This window comes from Scomber scombrus, chromosome 3 (assembly GCF_963691925.1).
Source record: "Scomber scombrus chromosome 3, fScoSco1.1, whole genome shotgun sequence".
Taxonomy (NCBI): Eukaryota; Metazoa; Chordata; class Actinopteri; order Scombriformes; family Scombridae; genus Scomber; species Scomber scombrus.
Window position 1 is genome coordinate 18,423,106 of NC_084972.1, and position 26,386 is coordinate 18,449,491.

Below are 26,386 nucleotides of genomic sequence, written 5' to 3' on the forward strand. Positions count from 1 at the left end.
ATGAAAACACATGTGTGGCTTTGCAGGACTTTTTAACATCCCACAGACCTCACAGAAGCACTTCACGAGAATAAAATAACAGATATATTTTCATTGAGGTGACGCTTTCTGATTCGAAATGTGAGTGTTAACCTGAGAGGGCACATCCTAGACATTATTTGTGGTATCACTGGTGAAGCAGCACTCTAACACGCTGTGCAGTTTCTCTTCAGATACTGTTAATAATTATTTCTGCTAATTTGACGCTTTTATTCTGAAGTCGGGATACCCGGAAGTCTTTGGTTGTTTTAGCCAACTTCATTCATCTCATCCAAACTGACGTGGAGGCCCTCCAGAAAAATCCCTCAAATTCTCATAGTTCAGTCATGATGGGCTGCAGGTAGAAATAGTAAGGAAGGGTTCAGGAAAACTCGTTTGAAATTTTGCAGGATATAAAAACTGCTACTACTTCTACAACAACAACAACATGATGATGATGATGATGATGATGATGATGATGATGATGATGATAGCTGTTGGAGACAGGTGGTGTTAAAATCACATACCGTGCAGGAAAATGGTGCATGTTGTTGGTTAAATTAACCCTTAAATACATGTCTAAGACTAATACCACCCATTCCACATCCAACATTCAATGGACACTAGATGGTCAGCTGATCACTGGTTATTGTGCTCCAATTACTCTAATAAGCTTGTGACTCTGCAGGGCCTCCACACAGCTCAACAAAACAACAACGTGCTAATTCAAGACATCCCTCTGTGTCTGTCTGTCTGTATGTCTGTCTATCTGTCTGTCTCTTTTACACACACAGTATAACGTAAACATGTAATTCCCCCCAAACAGAACACCACAAGGGTGTCTTCAGAAGTTTTCTAAAAGAAAAAAAAATTAAATAATAGAGTTGGCAGCTTTTTCAGACTGAAAAGCTGCCTGCTGTATTTAGATTTGGGGTTTTTTTAATTCTTAATTTCCCCCCAGTGCTCCCAGTGGGTTCATATGGGGGTTTACAGTCAGCCAAAGCTAACTGCTTGTATTGTCCAGATGGTGGCACTACTATAAAACATCAAATCCAGTCATCTTTTTAGAAAGCAGTAATAGTTGAATTGTAATACTTTGAGTCCCGCCATGAAACTTGGGACAGCCTGTACATCAAAGATTTATTCTATGCCTTTTAAAACGTTTTCTGCTTTCAAAAAGGGGCTTGTCGCCCCAGCTGGTCGCTGCACATTAACTTCACTTTGTGAATTATGCACACATTTTATTACATTAATGCATGCATGTTTTTGGTATTTCAGTAATAGACTGAGTATGCAGATAATGTACTTAAGGAAAAGTACCAATACAAAACGGTCCTAATTATCAGCAAAATCAAAAGTTTTGAAAGTGACATTTTACTATTAATATACACAGTATATTAGATTGATATTGATGCATCAATGCATATGTGGCAATTTTTTGCTGGTGAAGGTAGAGCTTGTGTTAACAACTTAATTCTCCAATAATACATTGTATTCTGAAAGTTGATAATGTTTTTTAAAATTTTAACTGCTGACTAAGAAATGGAACAAAATGTTAGTATTTCCACTGTGATGTAGTATAATATATATAAAATGCCATTAAATTGATGTAACACAAGCACCTCAAAAGTGTTTTTAGGACCAACACGCTGTGCAATACCATTACCGGTATTAAGCAGTGTAACCAATATCAGTAGTATTATAGAGTGAAATAAAAATTGTGCCATGACCCACATTTACTTACATCTTTGTCCTTTACGTTCCCGCTACCACTGTAAGATCATTCTCTTTCTACAAACCCTCAAAGGATAACTGAACCCGTTGATGAAATGAGAGAGAGAAGTACTCATAATGAAAGCTCACAGTTTTCCAACATGTGAGTCTGGCTTGAGACAGATAATAAGAGGCAATAAAAGCCATTCATCTTTCCCCCACATTTGAGCCTGGAGGCTCCAAATGGCCCTTAATTAAACATTTAACAGTCTATTCATTCCAAACTGAGATACCCACCATTTGAGAAAAATGACTTCTGTGTGTTTCAGAGTGATCAGGAGTATCCATAGGAAATTCCGAATCAGAATAATCTCTATTTGCCAAGTATGTTTATGCAAACATGTCCAACTTTGTGGCTTTCAATGTATTCACACCACACAACACAACACCACAATCTCCAAAAAGGTACACAAGGAATGTCTATAAACAGGTGAAGCAGTTTCTGTGAGCTGATTAAATCCCTTATTGAGAAAATTCTGAAATTTTACAGACCATGGAAGATATTTATAAAAATATTTATTTATGATATTCATTGCAATTTCTGGCAGGTTAGAAGCTGAGAAAGAAATAATATTTTTACTCACTTGTGTCCAGGGAAATGTGTCTTGTGGGCAGGTGAAACAAGCCTAACTAAAGCCAAAACAGACTGGAACATTAAATGCATATAACAGGCCTGTACTAAAACGCATAAAAGATACAATAAATGAATGTTATATGCTAATGAAGGCTATCTCATTTCCAGTTGCCATGGTAAAACAGTGGGCTGCATGATCACTTGAGGTCATTAAAAACCACTCCATCACTGTACACATGTATTTCTGGTGCGTGTGAGAGCATTGGGGGGGATTCCTCTTTTAGGATGGTTACAGAGGGATTAAACATAATCCCACACTCACAATGTGCATGCGCAAACTCAAGTGCGTGCGTCGGGCGAGGGACGGTTTGGTGTTTAACGCAACGACAAACTGCGTGCAAATCTCCCACAGGATAAGTGACGATGATGAATTAAACGAGGTAAGGTCATTTTAAAAAATGGTTTGTCTGTCAGCAAATCCAAAGACTACTTCGTGGGTCACTGTCACTTTAGTTTTTCGTCCCATTTCAGACTGCAGGATTAAACCGGGCTGTCCCGTTACAGACTGAGCTGCGTTTGCAACAAATGACAAATGAAAGAATGATCTAAACTTTTCTCGTATATATGTCTTGTTTTACATGGGAAAAAACCAGCAAACTCTATGCATGGATGACACAATGTGCTCTTGTTGCCTTGTGGTGTGAATAATGCGCCGTGTGGTGACCCACTTGGCAAATAGAGCCCGGGTTGTTCATATTCAAGTCACAATGCAGCTCCACAGGGAAACTAATGCAACTACATTTAAGATGCACCTGTGAACATTTTACACATCCACTTCTCACTGACGCTCCAGAGTAACACAGTCAGTGAATTCTGGATACAAGTTTGTTTGTTTTTTTAATGTAATGACTAAACAGTTATCTGTGGTGGAAGAAGAGCTCTAATTTTTTTACTCAATTTAAAGTAGCAGCACAACTATACATGCAGAGAAACTCCCATTATGAAGGAATCAGACTTAAAATGTGTTCAAAATCTTCCCCAATAAAACCATGTATCATCAATATGCAACAAACGTTCTCATTATTCAGTAAAATGACCAGGGTTAGTGTTATATGATTATATATATCTTATTCATTGATTTGTACTGATGTATTCACTTACAAGCAGCTTTTAATGGGTTGTGATGGACCAAATATTTACTACATCCACAACAATGCATCATTTTTTATAAAGTGGTTTATAAACTGAATTAGAATCTGAATCAGTAACTTGTTACTGGGTATTTTTTATTTTTTATTTAACCTTTTTTAAACTGGTAAGTCTCATTGAGGTCAGAAACCTCTTTTGCACTGGAGACCTGGCCAAGACAGCAGCATTAAAAGTTGCAGACAAAACAATACTAACACTTTATAAATATACTAAGAGTAGGTTAAAAGTTGGCGTAGAACAGATTTACATATAGTTTTGTTTATATTCAGAGATATAGTATATCAGATTTATTGAAATCCATGCTGAATTTCTGTCTATGCATTTTGTGATATATGATAATAACTGCAAGATGAACAAGACAATGGTATTCTGTCAGAAACATATACAATAGGTTTGTTTCACTGTCACACATCATCAGCATTTTATCATCAGCATATCCTAAAAAGTACTCATTATTCAGTAAAATCAACACACTACATTTTGTTAATTAACTTTTACTATATATTTTCTATTTATAAAATCATTCTGGACAAACTACCATCATATCTATGCATATGTATTTTATAGTGTCGATCTTGCCTTGATCACTTCATAAAGTATGATGCATTGTTGTAGATTAGTAAAAATTAGAATAGTCAGAGATGTGTTTCTGTGTGATGTGACTATCTTAAGGGTGGATGTATTTGCTGTGTTTGTCAATGACATATCTATCTATCTATCTATCTATCTATCTATCTATCTATCTATCTATCTATCTATCTATCTATCTATCTATCTATCTATCTATCTATCTATCTATGTATCTATCTATCTATCTATCTATCTATCTATCTATACCAAGTACTCTATCTACATATGGACATATGGCAATATTAATTAATACTGTGAATATTTAATGAATAGTGAAAAGTATGATGTCTCATCTGAAGTGAAGTAAAGTAGAAGTAACATAAAATGGAAAGTACAAGTATGTCATGTACTTGAATAAATGTACTAACACTTCAACACTGTCTGTCACCACCTATAGCCTTTATAGTTAAACATTTTAAAATGTCAGATCAAGGCTGCTGTTTTTATTTCAGTTGTGTTGAAATTAATGATAAAGAATTTATCCCGTTTTTGGGAACAGTATTTTGAAGAAAATATATACTGTTTTTTTCACTATGACACACAGTAAAACAGTGAGTTGCCAGGATTGCACAGGATTATACTAGTCATCTTGTCCCACATTTTAATATAATCGTATGAATCCTGGCATCAGATAACAGAGATTAATCTTTTGTTTTTGCATTTGTCGAGCCCATAACAAAATATTACATAGACATTGATTTTCTATGTATGACCTGTGTATGATCTCAAACAATGACTGCATTTCAGCTCCTAAGAACTCGAAGGCCGCCTGTTCCTCTGCACAATAGGGGAAGCTGGAAGTGGACCGAGTCACAAAAACATTCACAGTGTGCTCATCAAGGCGTACACACTAATGCTGTCTCCTCTCAGGACTGCATGTACACCCATACTAGCTAATGGACAACAAGTGCTCACATGACATGTCAGTGTCTGTATCGAGAACAGGATGTCTAAATGTGAGCTGATCGAGCTGAAGGACCTCAGTGTAAATGATCCCATCGAGCTGGCTGCTCCTGGAGCCCGTGCAGCTCCTCCGCCACCTTTAAACCCAGGTCAGCACTGCCACTTCCACGTTGTCCGTCTGGTTGGAGACAGTGTCAGCATCGAAGTGCCTGGGTGTCGAGCAGGAGAGACTGGTGTGGGTCATGACTTCCAGCCATACAGTTTCACTCATCTCACCTGGTGTGACCTGTGTGGAGAATTCATCTGGGGTCTTTATAAGCAGAGTTTACGCTGTTCCAGTGAGTACACACAGCACGTGAACATGTTTGAATATTTTTAAGGGATGAGTCTGGTCATATTCTATATTTTTCTTATTATAAAAAAAATCCCATGAAATGACCAAAATCAAAAATTGATCAAACTATTGATCCTACTTATCAACACGCTACTAATGTGCTACAGTGTTCCATTTTTTTCTATAAAAAAAATTATTAAAAACACATCAGTGGCCCACACTGTTGTACTGGGTGAAATGTTCATTCATTACAGGAAACAGGAACTGTAGTTTATGTTGAGCTGATCACATAAAATGCCATCCTGCTGCCATAAAAACTCAATTTAATTCAATTCAATAAGGCTTTATTGGCATGACCATACAGAGGTACAGTATTGCCAAAGCACATTGTACAAGGTAGTACAAACAGGTAAAAGTACAGATTTTAACATACAAATAAAAATACAAGGGGTTAACAAAAACAAAACTCATTAGAGCACCAAATCTGCAGCTCAAAATAATCCCCAGGAAATAAACAGTTTACTCCTGTTTGAGTATAATTAGCTAAAAACTACAGTGCCTACCTGTTATTACCATTATTTTGCAAGGAAGTATAAGTATAAGTTCCTGACCTATTTTTAAAAGACAACCCATTTTAAATTGCTTTGAGTGCTGAGTGCCAAATTAATGAGAGACAGACTGACACACTGTTTGTTTTGTTCTTTTCATGGGATTCATTGACTCTCTGATTCATTGAAGAAAAATAACACCAGCCTTATCCTGTGAGTTTTGGTGTGTAAATGATAAGCATGTTTTTCACTGTAGTCTGTGACCCAAAAAGCAAAGACAGGCAACAAGACCCTAAATCTGCATCGCACAAGACAGGATGACATACAGTGTGAAAAAATTGTGGGTCTTGAAAATAAAACTGGCATTATAAATGACTGAAATCAGCTCTGTAACCCTATAGTAAGAAAGTCATGCACATTCACAGCTCACAAAGTTGTGATAAAGTCGTCACTTTCCAGATCCCAGTTTGAGTAGAACGCAGGATGTTCATGTTATTTTGTTCAGTTCGTGAGGAACTTTATCACAGAGTTTGTCCTGGTCTGTAGGAAGGTCTGGCAAGCTTCATGTTTCACTGTATGTTGGTACATCAAGGGCCTGGGAATACCCATGTATCAGTGTCATTGTAATCCAGACATACAGGGTCTGTGGTATGTTGAAATTAACTGCTGTAGCAGTCAGAAATAAACAGCAGACAGAGAGATTAAATATCCAACATGAACTATTTTTACTTTATACATACACTTTTTTGGCATTTCAGTTTGTGTATTTTGGTGGGGGTGTTTTTTCAGAACAGGGACAGTACATTGAACAAAATCAACACTGTAGAACACAATCAACACTACACAACAAATGTTGACTGCTGGCCAAAGTATTACTGAGAATGCAGAATTTTCACCCTCTAATAATCACCCTCTAATCTCTCTCACTCTTTTTGTCTATCAGACTGCAGTTATACGTGTCACTACCGCTGCCGACCATTCATCCAGCTGGACTGCATCACAGATGGAAGTTTGCTAACAGACCGGGCAGATTTCTCTGTCGACTCAATCGAGACAGACACAAATGTGGTGAGGAGCAAAGTCAAAACCAAATGAAAATTACAATAATTGATAGTGCAATTGAGATTAAAGCTGTGCTGTCTTCCTGGGTTTTTTTTTTTAAATGACAGAGAATAAATTACCCAATCCTACCTTCATTCTTATTATGTAAAGTAGATGGAGGCTGCCAGACTGTCCAGAGCTGTCCGTTCAGTATCAGTGTGCCATATGTCGTCAAAGATACTGGTTTTATCACCCCCTTATTGTCAGGCCTTTTATACAGCAAAGTCATTTAGGAGAGAGCTGAGAGGAGGGGATGATTTAACAACTTCACAATTAAACAGCTGCCCTTATTTCAGATATACAACCAATTCTGACACCTAGTGAGGTCCCTGGACCACCACACATTAGGTTTCATTGATTTGCAACACACACATTATTAATATGCTTTGATATACAGTTTACTGTCATTTATGATAGTACACCACTAATTTAATTTTTATAAACTACTAATGATAAACAATATACATAGATAGATATAGATATACACTCTCTGGCCACTTTTTTTACGTACAATCTAATGCAATCCAACAAAACCGCTCTGCCATAAATTCACATTTATGAAGCTTATACATTCACAGTTTTTGTTGACACTGTCTGAAAAGTGATAATTCTACTTTATTCATATTATTGAGGTCAAGTGGGTTGTGGGTGCATTATATTGAAAAGTGTTCCTAATATTTCCCCCCTCATATATATTAATGGAGTAGACAAAATATTAGGAACATCCTTCATTATAATGCACCTCATGAGTATAACAGTACATACAGTCTATCCTGGCTTTTGAGTGTAAATGCTCACATATTTGGGTATGTTTAAGCCTTCAGGAAAGCTGCAGCAACTGTAACTTCATCAAAAAATAATGAAGTGGTGGAGATGGACAAAATAAATTATTTCACACTAATTTCAGTAAGATCTGGGTTAAATAACAGTAAAATGAGTTTTTAAATTAGTCCACGACGAACACTTTTACACTGTTCTCAGACACATCAACAGCAGCATCAGGAGAAAATTATTCTGGATACGCTGGGCTGATCACAATGGGAGAGGTCCCATCTTTGTGGGGTTTTATGGTCTGGGAGGAGCAAATGGAAATGCTGAGGTCAAAGGAGCTGGTAGTAGAGATCTCCCCAGACAGAAGAGAGAATACAAAGCTGTTCCTCACATACAACTCTACAGATCATTCCTAGATGGTGGCAATGAGAGAAATCTGAGAGGGTTTGCCTTAAAGCTGCCGCTCACCTGAACTTTGGAGATGACTTGGGGAAGTAAAGAAAGCAGCGTGTTCTTCAGTCAGGATGACAGCGACTCAGAGCTGGAAGTGTATTTTACTTCCTGTACATCTTTTTTTCAGGTCAAAAGGCCAACGGTAAGGCTAAAGTACGACATGTGTAATTCATCAGTTCTGGTCAAGAAGCTGTTTTCATCTTCTGTTGTAATTGTCGTTGTCTTGATTTTATTGCTACAGACTAATTGTTTCAATTGATTTTACGCTTATTTCTGTTCATCATTTCTGTCAATTTCTCTTCAACCTCAAAGCGGGAAGTCATGAAGACAGGCTTTCTGATGACATCATGTGGCCTATTTGCTGTACAGTACCTGCTCTTTTTCTTCTCAGGATGAACAGGTCGATTTGAGTAAACAGGAGTTGAGTGTTGGTGAGATTCAACTGAAGGTTCAAGAGTATAATGCTCAGGTCAACAGCAGTCTCTACATGGTGGTTGTGAGTGACTAATAAACCTTTTTATTTCACACATGCAAAGCTAGCAGACCATGATATGTTGATATTGTGTGAAATTATTTCACTCCCATTCTCATGTTATAAATCTATCTACCTTGCAGAATAAAGACGGGTCCTACACTGGTTTCATCAAAGTCCACTTTCAGTTAGTTCGTCCCATCTCCCTACCTCCTCCTCCTCCTCCTCAGAGCCTGGAGGAAGATCAGGACAGAAGATTAACACTGACAAAGCGACGCACATCTTTCTACCTCCCCAAAGACACTGCAAAGCACCTGCACATAAGCTCCCAAACACGGGTACGTGAAGTCATCGAGGCATTGCTCAACAAGTTTACCCTGGTGGACAACCCAGCCAAGTTTTCCCTGTTTGAGCGAACTGAAAAACAAAATCAAGGTAAGAATCCTCGATACTGTGTAGTTACTTGAAAATAGAACAGTACTTCCAAGTATCATACCCTGAAGTACTGATTTTTTGTTTGTTTGTTTGTTTGTTTTAATCAGTGTACATGCGGAAACTGTCTGATGATGAGTGCCCCCTCTACCTGCGCTTGTGTGCTGGTCCGAGTGAAAAAGTCTTGAATCTGGTCTTGAAGGAGAATGAGACAGGGGAGGTGAATGTAAGTTTTCAATTGAGCATAAAGTCATTTGATAAACATGTCAATATATACAAAACATATATATGTACTGTACATACAACTGTTTTAATTAAATTGTTTTCCTCCACAGTGGGACGCATTTAGCTTTCCTGAGTTGTGCAATTTTCTGCGAATCCTGCAGCGTGAGGAGGAAGATTATGTGCGGCAGATAGTGAAGCGATATGCTTTTGCTAGAGACATGATGAAACAGGCAATGTCAAAGACTACTACTCCTGGTTGAACTTGTTCAAAACCAGAGACATTCATCCGATCCTCATACCTTCTACACCGACTATCAGTGAGAAGGTTTATAGCCATGTGAAAGGGAAGGAAAGAGCTTAGAAAGGATGTTAAAGAAGCAGGGATGCTGGTGTTGATGTGAGCTACGTAAAAGGTTAGGCTACTTTATATGTAACAAGTGCCAGTGTTGTGAATTGAGTGGGCAAAATAAATTCTAGAATGTTTTGGACTTAATTGAATGCAGTTATCTTTTTTTTTTAAAGATGCTGCTTTGATTAGATTATTTATATTGGTTTAAAAAAGACATTCTGTTCATTTATCGTGTGATATTTAGTTTCATTTTTAAATTTCGGCACTTTAATGAACCTGTGAAATCGAGTTGGGCAAGTAAATATGTGCAACATTGTGTTCATATTCTAATTAACTAATAAACTGATGATAATAATGGATCATTTGATGTCATTTTTATGGTGATGGTAATGTGATGTTTGCTCACCTTCTAGTGTGGTAATATAAAGCAGATATGGGCCATATATACCCATATAAAACATTGTATTCAAAATAATGGACACTTATTTATATGCTATTATAACTGTTGATTTCTACAAGATTTTGGAACCTGGCAGCCAAGATTTGGTCCTTGCAGTTATATGTGTTCATTTAAATTGATTGCAAAGGTGTTGAAAGAGGTTAGAGGTCAGGGTTTGTGCAGATCCCCTCAAGTTCTTCCACACTATGCTCAGAAACCTATTTTTAAAGGACCTCATTTTGTGCACAAGGGCTTTGTCATGTTGAAACAGGATAAATGATTTCCCAAACTTTTGTAATGCAATAAAGCTTGAAGCACCCTATAACTAAATATCATTACATGTTGCAGCATTAAAGCATGGGTTCACAATTTTACAAATATATCTTATAACAGTAGTCTGGTGCCCAAATGAACATTGGAGAAGGTTTTCTTGCCTTCCTGTTCATACTGACCATTAGAAGATACCTTCATGATGCACTTACAATGTAAGTGATGGGGGACAAACTTCACAAGATTCAGCTGTCCTATTAATTAAATCGAGTAGATGCCTTTCAATGTTAGAGTATTAAGAGATCATAATAAAGTGTGTGTGAAATCTTCTCTATAACCAAAAAGTGTGAAACCTTAAATTAATGAAGAGTTATTCACCCATTTATTAATTACCATTAAGATATATATATAGATGCAAAAAAACATTTGTGGTTCAAAATTTGGAATATGGGTCAATTATGAAATATCAGTCAAAAATGACCCTATCTAAACTATGAAGGGTCAGAATATTCTCTCTTATTTTTAATTTATTTTCTCTTATTTATTTTACTTTATTTATTTATTTATTTAATTTTTATCATTCTTATTCATTTTATCTTTTTTGTTTGTAATTTGTTCTTTGTTTTTGTTCCTTCGTTGTTTTTGTTCCTTTTCTTTATGTTGTTATTGTTCTAACACTTGTTCTGTCATATCAGTTTGTCAATAAACCCTGAAGCACTTTGAACTACATTAGCCTGTATGAAAGGTATACATAAATAAAGTTAAAGATTGATTTGATTGATATGAACATTATGTAAGGGTTAAGATTTTCTTCCTTTTGAACCAAAATTACCCAGAAGTCTGTGGTGTCCATATACTATAATAATAATAATAATAATAATAATAATAATAATAATAATAATAATAATAACATTTGTATACCACCTTTCATACAATAAATGCAGCTCCAAGTGCTTTACAACAAAAATAAATTACATACACAAAGTGCTTCACATAAAAGGGACATTGAGCATTGAGCCATGTTAAAAAACTTTTTTTTTTTAAAAAGAAAGAGGAAAGAAATAAAAAATTGTGGCTAAAAAGTAGAATAAAAACAATATATAAAATAAAGTAAAATGCAACTATTAGTATTGATTAGTATTATAAGTATTGACTAGGGACCGACCGATACTAACCCTAACCTTAACCCTAATATTGATATATTAAACATAAACACACATTTTTTTTCAATGATCCATCAAATGTAGGTTATCAAACCAAGATACGTAATGATGGTATGATATTTTACAGTTTAAAAATAAACTTTAAGATAAGATAAGATATTCCTTTATTAGTCCCACAATGGGGAAATTTGCATTATTACAGCAGCAGTGGAAGAGCAGCAATAAGAAAAAGAATTAAGAACAATAATAATAAGTACAAAAACAGTAAAAACAATAATAGTAAAAATATATAATAAAAATAATAATCGTGATATTATTTACATTATTTACATTAACATTTTAAGAGTAGTGGTACTGAGTGGTAATATACCAGAGGTGATATTCTTATTGCATAGATTAAAGTGAATAAAATGTATTGTATTGTATTGTATAAAATGAAATCAGTGCATTGAAACAGTAAACTTCACTGGGAATTTAATTAGCTATGGATACATTTAAAAATGAACTGATACAGATATATCTGTGATAGGTCAATTTCTGCTGACCAATACATCGGTCGGGCTCTTGTAGTGACTGAAAGAAAAGCTAATTAAAAGCTAATGTGAAGAGATAAGTTTTTAGCTTTCTCTTTAAAATATTATGACATACTCTTCACAGTGTCTTGATAAGGGGACAAGCAGTGAGTTTGCAGTACCTTTTTTGCGCCACAAGCTGCTCCACTTTCAAACTCCTGTCCATGTGGTGGCGCCACCTCCAATTAGACTGCAGAGAAACACAGAGAGGAAGAAGAACGTCTAGCATTACTTAGCATAAACAGCTAGCTGGACGTGTGTGTAAGTGTTTTCAGGTGTTTGCTTGTACAGATTTAGCAAGCCAAAATCATCAAAGCCTATTTTAATACCTGCAAACAGAACAAAATCCACTATCGGTATGTTTTCCGCTGAGCTGAATGCCTCAGTTCAGTCACTTATCAAACCAGCTATCGTTAGCTTTTGATAGCGTTATTTAATAAAGCACATTTAGATTCTGTGACCTGAGCTAATGCTAATAAGAGCTGTGTCTTTAGTTAATACTTATGTTTGTAGCTGGTACATGAAGTGATGTGCATGTGTCTGTAACTAACTCGAGTAATTTTAGGATTCATTTCTCGACGATTTTTAGTAGCTAGCCCAGTTAGCTTCCCCCTGTCCAGATAACCTTAGCAATGCCCCACAGCTCCCCAAAAAAGCAGAGCTAATTAACCTTATTCAGGGCTGTTTTCATTTCAAATACCAATTAAACGTGATTTTATATCAAGGTGTTGAGGTTTGAGACGCTGACATGATCGTGTTAATGTTGCAATGTCATGTATGTTAGCTTAACTGGCCGTCTAACATGCTGGCATATGACTCAATTTAAGGCTATAAATGTTACACTTACCGTAGCTAAGTTTCATATTCATGAGTGTAAGTTTGTCAACAAAAATAATCTTTTCTCAGTTTTCCATTAAGAATAGAACCAGTATTTACGGATCAGTAAAATTGCATAGTATGAAGGCTGTAAAAACTTGCTTTTAATGCCTTTATTTGACTCTGCTCTCTTGTTCGTGTAATTATTTTAATTCATTAGTTTTATTCTTTATTATTCTTTATTTTTATTAAATTGTTCTTCTATTTCTTACGTGTTGTTTGTGACCCCCACCCCCTGGCATTTTGTTGCCAAGGATGTACCTCATTTTTAGAGGTTTAGAGGGGGGGGAGGGTGTTGCACATGCATAGGTGTTGTAATATAGTCGAGCCCATTTGTTTACTTTTTTATATTTAGGTTGGAGTTATATATAGTCTGTGGTATCACTTTTCTTGTCAAAAGCAAAGTGTGAATTCACGATCAGCGATAAACATGCAACACAGTTAGTTTTTATTTGTGTGCTAATGTATTGCGTAAAATGATTAAACTCTCCTCCTTTAATGTGTCAGTTTTCCTAGGTGTCATATCCTGAAGGGTCGCATTCATCTAGTGTAGTAACACTGTAGCACTTCTGGAAGTCCTGTGACCCGAGAAAATAATGTGCTGCAGCTGAAGATGGGTGGTAGCGGCTCCAAATCCAAAGGATTTTGGCCTTTTTCTGGCTCAGGTAGTGTGGACGATCCAACCAAAGATGGAAATGAGCAGCCACTGGCGAGAGTTCGAAGTTACCCAGGTGCAACACCTTTTGTGTTTGCTAGACGAAGGTAAATACTGCCTCAGAGGGTTGTGCGCACTAATATACATTTCATTTGTTGTTGTTCCATTGTGTTGTACCAGACTCAGAATGATATACAGTGGATGACACAATATACATGCAGCACATGCTCCAAACCTGCAAAAATGCACAATTGAGCTAAATTGTCGGTATTTTAACAGATGTTTGAGTGAGCTAACATGACAGCACCAAGCTAGAGAATATTGTATGACATGTTAGATAGATAGATATACTTTATTGATCCTAAGCTGGGAAATTACAGAAAGCTGGGAAATTACAGTTGTTGTTTTATCTAAAAGTTATAAAAAGTGGCCGTTGCGAGGTTTACACAGAAAACATTCACACACAGTTACATGGTCACATTCAGCTGGTACTGTTGACTCTAGGTAATATGGAGCCATAAATTCATGTCGTTCTGACCCATCCACTGACTGATGATACGTTTTTGTGTGATTTCTCAGATCCAATGATATATGTTTATTCAGCCAGTCTCCACCATGTTTTCATTATCCTGTTTTTTTCCCTCTTACACCACTGTTGTACTGAGTTTTTATTTACATACTTGTGGCTGAGCTCTTCACTTACCATACTATCCTGACTTTTCAAAAACTGGACATCTTACCTATAAGACAGCTGACCAGTGTTTTGATTTCTGATACCATTTTAGAGAAACTACCCATTGTAATGCACAAAATTTCCAGGAGAATGATGGAGCGTAAGCACACTAAACAGCTGGTTGTGACATACTATGGGGAGGCATGTAGAAATAGATTTTTAATTATGGTTTTGCATTATTTACTCACCTTCTCATTGGTCAGCTTTCCTTTTTATGGGTAAAAACAAATAGTTTTTACAAAATTAATGGTTTATGTTTTCTAGATTGCGTGATCATAAATTAGTGATAAAAAAAACAAATAACCTTTGATTTTAGTAGCTACAGAATTTGCAATTGTTAGGATGGATACAGAAAAATTAACATTATGTATGTACAGATCATTTAATTTTGCCTCTATGCTGCAGCTCTATGTACTTTGACGAAGATGGTGACTTGGCCCACGAGTTCTATGAAGAAACAATTGTGACAAAAAATGGACGTAAAAAAGCAAAGCTGAAGAGGATTCAAAAGAATTTAACACCTCAGGTGAGGAAATCATGATCCTAAACTAGGACTTTGCTGACCAAAGCCACTTATCTGTATTGTCAGTTGAAACAATTACATCTGTTTTGTGTCTTTCCAGGGAATTATAAAGCTGGACCACCCTTGTATCCATGTAGATTTCCCAGTTGTCCTCTGTGAAGCCTGATGATGCCTGAGCAGTGTTTCAGACTTGCCATTGTGTCAACTCCGTCCTGTGGTTTCCCCTACAGCTGGATTCCAGAACCACCTTTTAAAATAACATGATCTCTTGATATATACGATGCCCTTATGTGGACAGGCTGATGCAATGTGTGCCGAGCCTCTGCATGTGATCTGTTTTTGGCTTGTGTGCAGTTAGACACAGTATAGTCACCTATGGGGCTCTAGAAGGGTGCCAAGTTGGCAAAACATACTCAGTTTACAGATCATGGTTTGTGTGCATGTAAGCGTGTATGTGTGTGCAGACATGGGATGAAATGTGGCAGAGTCCTGAATTTATTGCTGCAGATTAATTTCTGGTATGATCCATAGGACTCTAGGAGTTTAAGGAGATTGTAACCAGCTCTTCCCCCCTGTCAGTCATATCTAGAGCGGGAAAGTTCAAGTGCACACTTGAGTTTTTTGACACCATCATGACTTGATTTATTATGCATGGAAAAGGATCTTCTTATTGGTAATAGCCTAGGGAGTTGACAATCAGTGGCCCACAAAATTAAAAGTGGATAATGTCATATTATAATGTTGGATGGACTGGCTTCGATGACCTCGGTGTGACCAGACCTCAGAGCCACACATGTACACAGCAGCAGTGAGTCTTATAAGAGATCCTGTTGTTTCTGTTGCTGCTTTGGCATACTATGTTTCACTTTTAATTTATTATAACTGTTTTTTAATTACAATTTGAAATGCTGAACTGTGTCATGGTCGTCTTTTTATATTGATCCTCCATAACTGAACAGTAAAGTGCGTTTACTCCACAAGTTGTCCACATCGATGAGGAAAGAAAATCCATGTATGCATTTTATAATACTTGCTCAGAAAATTGCATGTTTAAAATAAACACTAGTCTCACTGTAGTCATGTTGTGGGTATATTTTCTGAAGATTTGGGAGTTGTAGCAACGTTTTGGGTAAATTTACATTGTACAACTGAAACATTACAAACAAAATTACTTCAGTCACTCAACAGCTTTTTCTTTAGATTTTTAAGAGTTTATGATCTCCCGATCATATATGACTACTTGTTAATGCAGTAACACACTTGCATTTATGAATTTAGACCTAAATGGTGTGAAATATTTATAGAAATAATTGTTTGCTTTGGCTGGGTCATGGACCACTAATCTCATTATTTCTAAAATTCTGGCTGCAGCCCTGTTAAACAGCACATTTTAATGGGTGATTTTAATAAAAAAAACTGATAATTTTGTGCTTCAATCACATCATATCATGTTACCAGATCTAAAGGACCTGAGGATGAATATTCGGAATACAGTGTTAAAGCTGTGGGTTTGGACCAATCATGCTGGCACTTTTTTCAATAGCCTACATAATGGTACCTCCATCTAGAGCTTTGTTTATAGGACAGTGAGTAGTTTGCAATCCAAACTGAGATGCCGGGAGTCTTTTCTGTTGTGTCAAATGAGCCTTTATGTAACAATCATTTGACAAGCCTATAAGAGCAATTTATCAATGTGTCATTTGTAACAATAGAAATTTCAGCTTTTTAGCAAAGATTAAAAAAATTGAAATGAATTGACAGGATCTGTTCACTCATTGAAAATCATGCCCATGACCTCCACCCGTGGTTGGAAAAAAAAGCCACCTGCATAGGAAATTGCGAAGGAAAGTCATCGTTGGTAAGGCTTATGTGTATGTGTGTGTGTGTCTGTCTGTTAATGAGTGATGGATGAAGATAAGACAAAAATGAAGGTCGTGAATGCTGTCTCCATGGGAAAAGGTTTGCCATAAAGCTGTCTGTAATTTTGTTCTCCTTTAGAGGATAAAACAGGCTGTGCCAAAATCCACTTCACTTTATTGCTTCCATGAAATGATTTTACTCTGCACTATGCTTCATGCTTTTTTACTTGTGGGCAAGTACCCTTTTTAAGCTGAGTCCAGGGGAGACATGCCATAACAATTACTTTCTGTTTAATTTAACAAAGCTCTAAAAATATGCAAGGACATGAGGTAAAAAAAAAGAAAAAAGGCTTGACTCAGCCAACCACCCCTGATCGCCTTTGCTTAAAAGAGTCGGCATATTTTAGACATAAAAACACCTTTTGCCTTTATTAGCCTGTTGACATTGAATGAGCAGACAGGACACAAATGTCTCTGGCTGAAAGGGAACCAAGGGTTGTATAAACAGCACCAGAAAAGCCAAGACACACCTGCAGTGGCCTCATGTCTTCAAAAGAAATCTATTAGTTATGAGGTCTGAGTACATGTTAGAAAACAGCGATAACAGGGTGAAGCTAACGTTTGCCTCTGCTCTTGCTCTCAGATTTACTCAGATTGTTTCACAGCAGTTATGTTCAACATCTTAAGTAAACCTCCCCACACGCCTCCATTTAACCCTGCAGCTCCACCTCAAACTTTTAAATCTGAAGCTTTTTGAACAAACAGAGACCTTACAAAAGATCTTTTTCATCTCAGGTGTTTGATGACCTCATTTAGTTCAACCAAAGATGATTTGTCATCTATGAGTAATGTTTACCTTTTTAGCTCTTGAAAGGGATATGTATGTGATGCATGAGTTTCTTACAAATGAGTTAACCTAATCATACGAACCCCAACACTAAAGGTAGCTTATAACTTCTTTACTTACACACAGCACAAGTATCAACATCTACAATAAGTCGCTTTGTGGAATCAGGATTCTTTTCAGGATCTTGTAAGTAAAAATCACTACAATTAAAACTACAATTTGATGGCCCTCATTTAAGAAATTTCTTAACACACTCATACAACTGACACCGGCCCTATTGTTACAGAAAAAAAGGGCAGGTTCACAATTTTTCAAGTCTGTCTCCTAAAACGACAGATACCTAAATGGACGTTGACAGAGGTTTTTCTCGCCACAATCATTCCTCCTGTTCATATTGGCCATTAGAGGATCCCTTCATAATGCACTTACAATGTGAGTGATGGGGCAAAAATCAGCAGTCCTCCCTCTGTCCAAAAATATAATTAAAAGTTTATCTGAAGTTAAAATGAAGCTTCAACTATCCAATTAGTCAAAGCAAATAGATATATATCAACAATACTGTCTATGTGGGAAATAATTGTATTCCTCAGGTCATTCACTTGTAATTGTTTGGGAGCAGTAGATCATGATAGATAAGGCCACGGTCAGGTGGAGATATGTTTTGCTTCGTGGACACAGTCCGACTGGTCTCCTTGTAGAATGGATAGCAAGTGACCTGTGTACACACTACATGACTTAAGTTAATGTTGGTCAGCATAGTGTCTTGTTTATAGTTTCATAACCGATAGAGACATAGATGTGTGAAGAAGACCAGTGAGTAAGTAGTAAGGGTAAGGATTTTGTGAGGGGTTTAAATGGGAGAACTAGTGGCATCGCAGTGTTTCACTTGTACAATAGCTCTGCTCTCCTTGATCGAGCTTCAATAAATCTTCCTGTGTAAGACATCCCAGTCTCTGACAAGTTCCTCACTTTGGGCTAACTAGCCCTCAGCATTTCCTTGAAGTCTTTTAAGTGCTGAAGTGCCTCTTTTAGTTACTAACGTCCACCACACTGCAACAGAGAAACACTGATGTTACACAAAGAAGGAATATGATGTTAAAAAGACTGTAATTGTGACAGATATCCGCTTGATATGACTAACTCAGACAGCTGAAGCCTCATATAAGTTCCAGATAAACTTTAAAAGGCATTTTATACAACTGTGACTGTGTGGATTTTTGCCCCCATCACTTACATTGAAAGTGCATTTGAAGGGGATCTTTTAATATTATGAAAAGGAAGAACAATAACAGCAATGAAAACCTCTTTTACTGTTCATATGGGAACCTAACTGTTGTTTTAAGACAGACTTGAAAAATTGAGGACCTATCCTTTCATTGTAAATCACTTTTTAGCTGATTTCAGTTACTAAACCTGTTAAAAAAAAGAGGCCCACATAGGAAATTTGCCACCATGTACTAAAAAGTAAGTGATGTGGTGAAATGTATTTAGTTGGCCTAAACCTAAACAATACTACATCTTGTGACTCCACCAGTTAAAACAACTTTACTGTTTTGTGTGCCCATTCAAAGATATTAGAACAATGTCGTTAAAACAGTGTAGATTTGAATATATCCTATTGAACCTGCAGTTTTTTTGCAGAGAAAAAGGTAAAGGTTGTTGAAACTACTCCTTGTCAAAGTGAATGTCAGCAAATTCCCATGGCAAGATGTTTTGCACATGTGTTTGTAACTTCAGATAGAGGTGGAGCCCACTGCATATTTAAATACCAGTCAGCGGTGAATTTCAACGCAGGATGAACGGCTTCTTTCATTGCTTTTGTCAAGTGGATTAAACAGACTTTGATAACATAGTAGAAGAACAAGCTTGGCCTCTATTCATCCTGATCTTGAACAGCTTGACTGAATTATTTTCATCCAGAAAATTGAAAGGCAAGAGGCAGAGGCTGAAGGTAAGAAAACTTCTTGAAATGACAGATTTTTAAGAATGTTATTAAGAGCATGTTTGCTTTATCAATATATGTTGTCTTGCTTCACTTCTTGTACAGTGGGATGCTATTTGTCACTATTAAGAGTAAGAGCTTGTATTGAAGCGCAAATGTATAGCAGATTAGCCTGACATGACAAATGACCTCTGAATAGATGCAACATACAAAACTAATGCTATTCCTGCACAATGCAACCAGACAGCTCAATACTAAAATTATGCCCATTCTAAAACTGTAAATAGAGACTTTGTAAATATGGTTTAAGAGAGATCAGTGTTCCTAGTGTGGTAGTCAATCTGCATATTATTGTATTCTTTTTCAATCTATGCACCTTGAAACAAATATGCAAGTTTGGATGCTGGTGTTGGGAAAAGTAAAACAACAAAAAACAAAGCAGTTTTTCTCAAGTTTAATTTATGCTGGAGGTTATAAACTAGAGATATGAACAAAGTAAAACATGAATAAAAGATTACCAGACATAAACCTTTTTGTGAAACAGATTTTTAACAAGTAAGTTATTATTTTGGTAGATGTACCAAACTGAACAAGTTAGAGAGCAAAGAAAAAGGGACATATATGAGACATACATCCAATAACAATATGTTAAGTTAAGTCTAATTACTGTTGCTGGATTCTATTGGATAAAAAAGAAACATGCACCTCATGTGGGACACTCTGACTGCACTGGAGAGCTCCTTTAGTGACAGACTCTTTCACCCAAAGTGTGTGAAGGATTGATATTGCAGGTCCTTCCTCCCTTCAGCTGTCAGATTGTACAACCAGCACTGCTCCCAATAAACCTCAACTCCCCTCCCCAACCTGGACAATTTGACAAACCACACTTTTAATGTTCACTACTGTGCAATATTAGTATTTCAGGTATACTACTAATTTCATATATACTCAACACCAATATTACTCGTATACATAATGTTATGATTATTTTATTATATTTGTTTTTCCTACTATTGTTTGTATTGCTTTTGTATTTATTATTTATTGTTTTTATTCTTTTTATTGACACACACTACTTTTACTGTCCTCTTTGCTGCTGCAATAATGTACATTTCCCCATTGTGGGACTAATAAAGGAATATCTTATCTTATCTTATCTTATCTTATCTTATCTTATCTTATCTTATCTTATCTTATCTTATCTTATATGTCCAGTCATATAATCACTCATTCATTCATTGGAGTCAGTCGGTCCATCTCCCCTTCATTAATTCATTCATTTTACACTGACAATTATGTTTAAACTTTTTTGAATTCACTTTTTTATAAACATTGGTAAAATAGATGCAGATCAGGAAACACTGAACAATCTTAAACATTTCAGTATGTGGGGAATGTTTCATATTTGCCCTCATCAAGGGAAATCAATGCAGAGCAGCACTTGGGGAACGTACCATATGGTTTTATAGAGGGGAGGGTGGGCGCACTGTAGTGTCGTGTATGAAATATTCTTCTTCTTTTTTTAAAGTAAGCCATATGGGGCTACGATTAATAATTAACGATGGTAACGTGATACATTTAATTATCGGTCAAGCAACACCTAATCTTGTATGAATAACGATTGCAAAAAATGGCTAATTTAATTGACTTCATAAAGCATCCCCCCTCTACCAGGAATTCCATCCACTGGTCTGCTGTTGCCCAACGTTACCCGTCATCACTCTCATTTCTCTAGCCGTAGCTGGCAGATTTGTGAATGATGAACATGGATTAAACGGACTATGACTGTTACTTTTCACATGGCAGGGCGGTGGAAAAGTAATTTCTCTGACGGTTACATGTGTGGATTAAACCCCAGTCTTCAGTTTCATCGGAACAGGTCAGACGGCACAAGAAGAAATCACGTTAGCTAACTTGATTTAGCACGTCTGTTACTTTCAATGAGACTTGAACCTAATTTGGTGAAGTTGTGTTAGTGTGTGGACAGAAGGAGTTTAAATTAGTCTGCTAATTAGTCTGGTATGACAGCAGTTAATAGAAACATTTGTTGTTTTTTTACTTTACATTTAGCACAAATCAACAATTAGCTTATCAAAGTGGATTTCCGAAGAAATATGAGTCAGTCAGCAAGTATAATAGGGGAAGTTGACTGCTATTATTGTGATTAAGACTAGGGCTTGGCAATTAATCGAAAAATAATCGACTTAATGTTGCTCATGTCAATTAATCGTGGTGTTCACTGTTGCCATGACAGTAAAGGCTGCATATCTTTAAGGAATTTAGAAAACTTGTCTCCAGTGATCATTTTAACCCAACCATGATCTTTTCATAGTTCTTATCAAGTGGGTTTTGTGCCTAAACTATACAATAACCACAGCGTCACACCTTAAAACATCATTATTTTCACTCCCTAAAGATACTCATGTGCGAAAGTATCACAAAATATCGTGTGAGGGCAGTGTAAAATACAAAACAAAAGAAACTGTGAAAATACATAATCGTTCATTAATCGTAATCGAGGTTAAAAGTTCAATTAATCATGATTTTGATTTTTGCCATAATCGCCCAGCCCTAATTAAGACTTGATCTTTTTGGTAATAAATCAGCTGTTTTCTTTAAATCTGGCCATTGTAGGCTTTAACACTTGATGTATGATTTATTCTGTTATTCTGACAGTTTTCCCTTATTTCTAAGATGACATGTTATTTTCAGACTGAGCACCGCGAAGAAACACATACCACAAAGTCGACATCAATGTTTAATATTTATCACAGATTTTATATTTCTGACATTGTTATAAATCTGTTTTTCCTTGTTTTTTGCAGAGAAAGAAGACAGAAGGTGTACAGTGGCCATGGGGGCTGTATTTCACTCTCTCTTCTCTACAGCTGGCCAGATGTCTTGGTTTCTTCTGACACTGTTAACATCATGGACAGTCTTGTGTTCAGCAGATATAAAGCAGACAAGATGGCCATTATATTCCCAGAAGCCTGTTCTTCTTGCCTGGAATGCCCCAACACAGGAGTGTGCCCCGCGACATCGCGTAACTTTATCTCTGGACCAGTTTGACATTGTAGCATCCCCCAATGAGGGCTTTGTCCGGCAGAACCTCACTATTTTCTACAAGGAGCGCCTCGGGCTTTATCCCTATTATGAGCGTGATGGCACTGTAGTGAATGGAGGCCTTCCACAGCTTGCCAGCCTCACTCAGCACTATGCAAAGATGCCTGAAGGTTTGCAGAAATATATACGTGAGTCGGATGCAAAAGGTTTGGCTGTTATTGACTGGGAGGAGTGGCGCCCATTGTGGATCCGAAATTGGGATACTAAGGATATTTATCGAAATAAATCCCGTGAAATGGTGGCCAAAAAGAACCCTAAGTGGACCCCAGAACAAGTGGGAAAAGTTGCACAGCAGGAATTTGAGCTCTCTGCTCGCAAATTCATGCTAGAGACTCTGAAACTTGCAAAGAATTTGATGCCCAATCAACTGTGGGGCTTCTACCTGTTTCCAGATTGTTACAACCATGACTACAGGAGTGGCCTTAAGGACTACACAGGCCGCTGCCCGGCTGTGGAAATGTCCCGCAATGATCAGCTTAACTGGTTGTGGATGGAGTGCACTGCACTCTTCCCATCTGTGTACATCGGTTCTGTGCTTAAATCTACAAATTATGGCCGCCTGTTTGTTCGCAACAGGGTGATGGAGGCGATGCGCCTGGCATCTGTTGGGGATGGATTAGCACGCCCTGTGTTTGTTTACACCCGGCCTACATACATCAATCAGATGACCCTCCTTACTGAGGTCAGTTGAGTAAAGCAGGAGTTACTCCAGCACAGAAGGATCATTATTTCATTATTTATTTTGGAGTGCTTTTATTATATATTAACTATTGCTTAATCTATCACAAACGTTTGCTTCATCAGTAAATCATTTAATTAAAAAAAATGTCATGAATGTGTCCTCACTCTCTAAAGTGACGCTTAAATTGTACTTAATTGAGAGTGATTTGAAACTGAAAGGATATTTACACACACTGCAGAAAATGTTTGTTCTTTATTGTCTGAATTAATTATAGAAGTTGCCATTAATTGTCTGCCAAATGACTAATTGAGTAACTGATTAAACGTTTTAATGTTACACTTTTCTTATGAATGTTTGTGTAACATGGTTCTACTAATTGTCCAAATATATTGCAACGAATAGCAGCATAACAGTAAAATATTACAAGCATGTATCACAGTGGGAGACTTCCTACTCCTAATGTAAGTTTCACCTTTGGCAATGTGTAGTTTATTGATTTCACCTGAAATCTGAGCAGCTGTTTGCTTACTGCCGTGCAGACTTTGACTCAGAGACACCGTTATCTTCCTGGATGGGACGTCTCAGGTGACAACACACTGGTGCTGGCTATAGAACGTGTCTGTACTGTTTGTAGTGTGTCTGGGTAGCAGTCAATTAAATCACAGGAAGCATCAACATTAAACACTGAGTCATGCACACATGTTAACAGGTTGACATTATACGTTGTTGGAAGTGTATCAGCTTAATGACCATTTCAAAGACTCACTTACGTGATATTCAAATGTACTAACAAACAAAATTAATTCATGTATCGGTTTCCCAAAATATTTGATACTCAGCTGACGTGTGTGATTGTTTTGTAGGAGGATCTGGTCTCCACCATTGGTGAGAGTGTTGCACTTGGAGCAGCAGGTGTTATCTTCTGGGGGGACACATCCTACGCCAGCAACGATGTAAGTGCCATCCCTGCTGGTTTGTTACTGAAAAGCCTGGTGCTCAGTGATGTAGGTTAATGTCTTTTTTTCCCCCCTACAGGCCAGTTGCTCCACCCTAAATAAATATCTTCAGGGACCGCTGGGCCGGTACCTGCTCAATGTGTCTACAGCAGCAGAACAGTGCAGTCAGGTGCTGTGTAACTCTCACGGTCGCTGTCAGCGCGCATTACCAGACAGTGATGTGTACCTCCATCTCAGCCCCGTAACCCACACCATCATCAGCCAGGGTGGCCAGTTGAAGGTTACCGGCATGCCAAGCCAAGCTGAGCTGACTCTTTTTCGCGCACACTTCAAGTGCCAATGCTACAGTGGGTACAGAGGTGAGAGCTGTGCTCAGAAAGAAAAAGGGCAGAATAAAGCCTCCTCTGTCTTCGGAACCTGGCCTCTTTGCTTTTTACTCCCACTAGGACTCCTCACTCTGCTCCAGTAAGGAAACTGAGAAGCCCAAACTGTTCACTGCTTCTGCCCGCTCTGAAAACGACAGTTCAGTCTTTTTGACATAAAAGTGGTGAAAGTTACTGAGCACTAGTGATACAGTGGTCAGATATCCCAGTAAAACGGGAGCTTATGATCTCAGCACACAGGTCCGTCCAAGAAATATATTAGTTTCTAACAGGCTGCACTGAAAGATCTCCAATCTCATTCATCAATATTGCAAGTGGTTATTAACTGATACCATTGTATGTCAAAAATTCAACCGATCCCTTAAAGCCCTCCATCATGCTCCATGCTGACCTTGACCTCCGGATGAGGATAAACTGTCACTCCGTGTTCATATGGAATACAAAGTCTTTGTGGGACGGTCCCCACAATGAAATGCCTTATGAAAAAAGACTGCTTAACCTCAAGTTTTTTTTGTATGTATCTTTTTTTAATGATGGAGTAGATCTTAAAGTGGGATAAAGGTCAATTTAATGCCCAGCTCATCAAAAGAGAAAGTGGTTTTAGGTGTTCTGCTTTTGGATAGTGCTGCCTAAACTCATCATTTTAGTTTTAATCTATTTATGTATGATGCCAAGACATTTACCTTTGTGACTGAAATATAAATATTTTAATTATGTCAAAAAGTGATCAATTATGACAAATGCAGCCTTCAAAGTCCAACTGAAATTGCGTGCATTATTTTTTTTTTTCAGCTACAGCACACATTTACTCTGTAGATCACATGTCTTGTGTGTGTTAGAAACCAAAAGGGAAAATTTAAATTCTATCATTTTTGGTTTCACGATGACACCCCTATCTGATTGCATCCTGCTACACAACACAAGAGCCACAGACTGAAGAGCAACCCATATTTGGTTTCCTGCTAAAGTCTCACTGTTGTCTAACTTACAGACATGAACGAGTGACTTCTGCTGCACCTTAGCGTGTTGAACAAGCCTCAGTCCAACTTTGGACATCTAATATCAGTTTGCAGGCTAGTTAATTAGCATAAATGCACCTGCAAATGTAACTTTGGTCCATTTAGGTGTCGGTGTGGTACTTACTCTTCAGTACCACCGCTAACAACACACTGTCTGCCCAGGACTTGTCAGCTACGGTGCAAGTTTGTTTACTTTGTCTCTCATTCCCCTGCTGGAGCTCAGCCCTGCCAACTGCCGTTCCTTTTGATAATAAAAGAACTATTATCAATACATTTTTAAAAACACACAGACAATATATATATTTCACTGTTAAAAGGAATGACTAAGTGATTTCAGTTGGACTTTAAAGCTTTTTATCTTTGGTTCACGGTTGGACCTGCCTCTTTCAGTTCAGAAATGTGCCTTAACAGGGCTACGAAGTGCTCTTCTTTTACTGTTGTGTTTGTTTACAGCTGTTATTAATGACTTTTTTACAGCAGTTTTCATCTCAGCCCTCTGTTAGGCACAGTGCTTTGTACTGATATTAACTCCAAATGCCTTTTTTAAAATAA

The 26,386-nt window shown here is 37.2% G+C and overlaps 3 protein-coding genes across 4 annotated transcripts; all 3 read left to right on the top strand.

The window, feature by feature from the left end:
• Positions 1-5,000: 5,000 nt before the first annotated feature.
• rassf1 (Ras association domain family member 1) lies at positions 5,001-9,926 on the top strand. The gene is made up of 6 exons (XM_062416100.1): positions 5,001-5,445; positions 6,933-7,057; positions 8,706-8,810; positions 8,930-9,221; positions 9,329-9,444; positions 9,554-9,926. Exons 1-6 carry the CDS (start codon positions 5,151-5,153, stop codon positions 9,701-9,703), a joined length of 1,083 nt encoding a protein of 360 aa, XP_062272084.1. The 5' UTR covers positions 5,001-5,150; the 3' UTR covers positions 9,704-9,926.
• Positions 9,927-12,451: 2,525 nt separating this feature from the next.
• tusc2b (tumor suppressor 2, mitochondrial calcium regulator b) lies at positions 12,452-15,936 on the top strand. Of its 2 annotated transcripts, none has more exons than XM_062415604.1 (4): positions 12,452-12,497; positions 13,620-13,874; positions 14,906-15,026; positions 15,124-15,936. In XM_062415604.1, exons 2-4 carry the CDS (start codon positions 13,726-13,728, stop codon positions 15,187-15,189), a joined length of 336 nt encoding a protein of 111 aa, XP_062271588.1. In that variant the 5' UTR covers positions 12,452-12,497; positions 13,620-13,725; the 3' UTR covers positions 15,190-15,936. The 2 variants fall into 2 exon arrangements, with proteins under 2 accessions (XP_062271588.1, XP_062271587.1); XM_062415603.1 differs by having other exon boundaries at positions 12,454-12,592.
• Positions 15,937-21,420: 5,484 nt separating this feature from the next.
• On the top strand, positions 21,421-25,844 carry hyal2b (hyaluronidase 2b). Its single transcript, XM_062415606.1, has 4 exons — positions 21,421-21,550; positions 22,497-23,476; positions 24,340-24,429; positions 24,512-25,844. Exons 2-4 carry the CDS (start codon positions 22,526-22,528, stop codon positions 24,899-24,901), a joined length of 1,431 nt encoding a protein of 476 aa, XP_062271590.1. The 5' UTR covers positions 21,421-21,550; positions 22,497-22,525; the 3' UTR covers positions 24,902-25,844.
• The last annotated feature ends 542 nt before the right edge of the window (positions 25,845-26,386 follow it).

Excerpts from the sequence above, each read along its gene's own strand:
- hyal2b (XM_062415606.1), top strand. The coding sequence starts at position 22,526 with ATGGGGGCTGTATTTCACTCTCTCTTCTCTACAGCTGGCCAGATGTCT. Across the intron at positions 23,477-24,339 it reads AGATGACCCTCCTTACTGAG|GAGGATCTGGTCTCCACCAT; the intron begins GTCAGTTGAGTA and ends ATTGTTTTGTAG. Across the intron at positions 24,430-24,511 it reads CATCCTACGCCAGCAACGAT|GCCAGTTGCTCCACCCTAAA; the intron begins GTAAGTGCCATC and ends TCCCCCCTACAG.
- rassf1 (XM_062416100.1), top strand. The coding sequence starts at position 5,151 with ATGTCTAAATGTGAGCTGATCGAGCTGAAGGACCTCAGTGTAAATGAT. Across the intron at positions 5,446-6,932 it reads GCAGAGTTTACGCTGTTCCA|ACTGCAGTTATACGTGTCAC; the intron begins GTGAGTACACAC and ends TTTGTCTATCAG. Across the intron at positions 8,811-8,929 it reads GCAGTCTCTACATGGTGGTT|AATAAAGACGGGTCCTACAC; the intron begins GTGAGTGACTAA and ends TCTACCTTGCAG.
- tusc2b (XM_062415604.1), top strand. The coding sequence starts at position 13,726 with ATGGGTGGTAGCGGCTCCAAATCCAAAGGATTTTGGCCTTTTTCTGGC. Across the intron at positions 13,875-14,905 it reads TTTGTGTTTGCTAGACGAAG|CTCTATGTACTTTGACGAAG; the intron begins GTAAATACTGCC and ends TCTATGCTGCAG. Across the intron at positions 15,027-15,123 it reads AAAAGAATTTAACACCTCAG|GGAATTATAAAGCTGGACCA; the intron begins GTGAGGAAATCA and ends GTGTCTTTCCAG.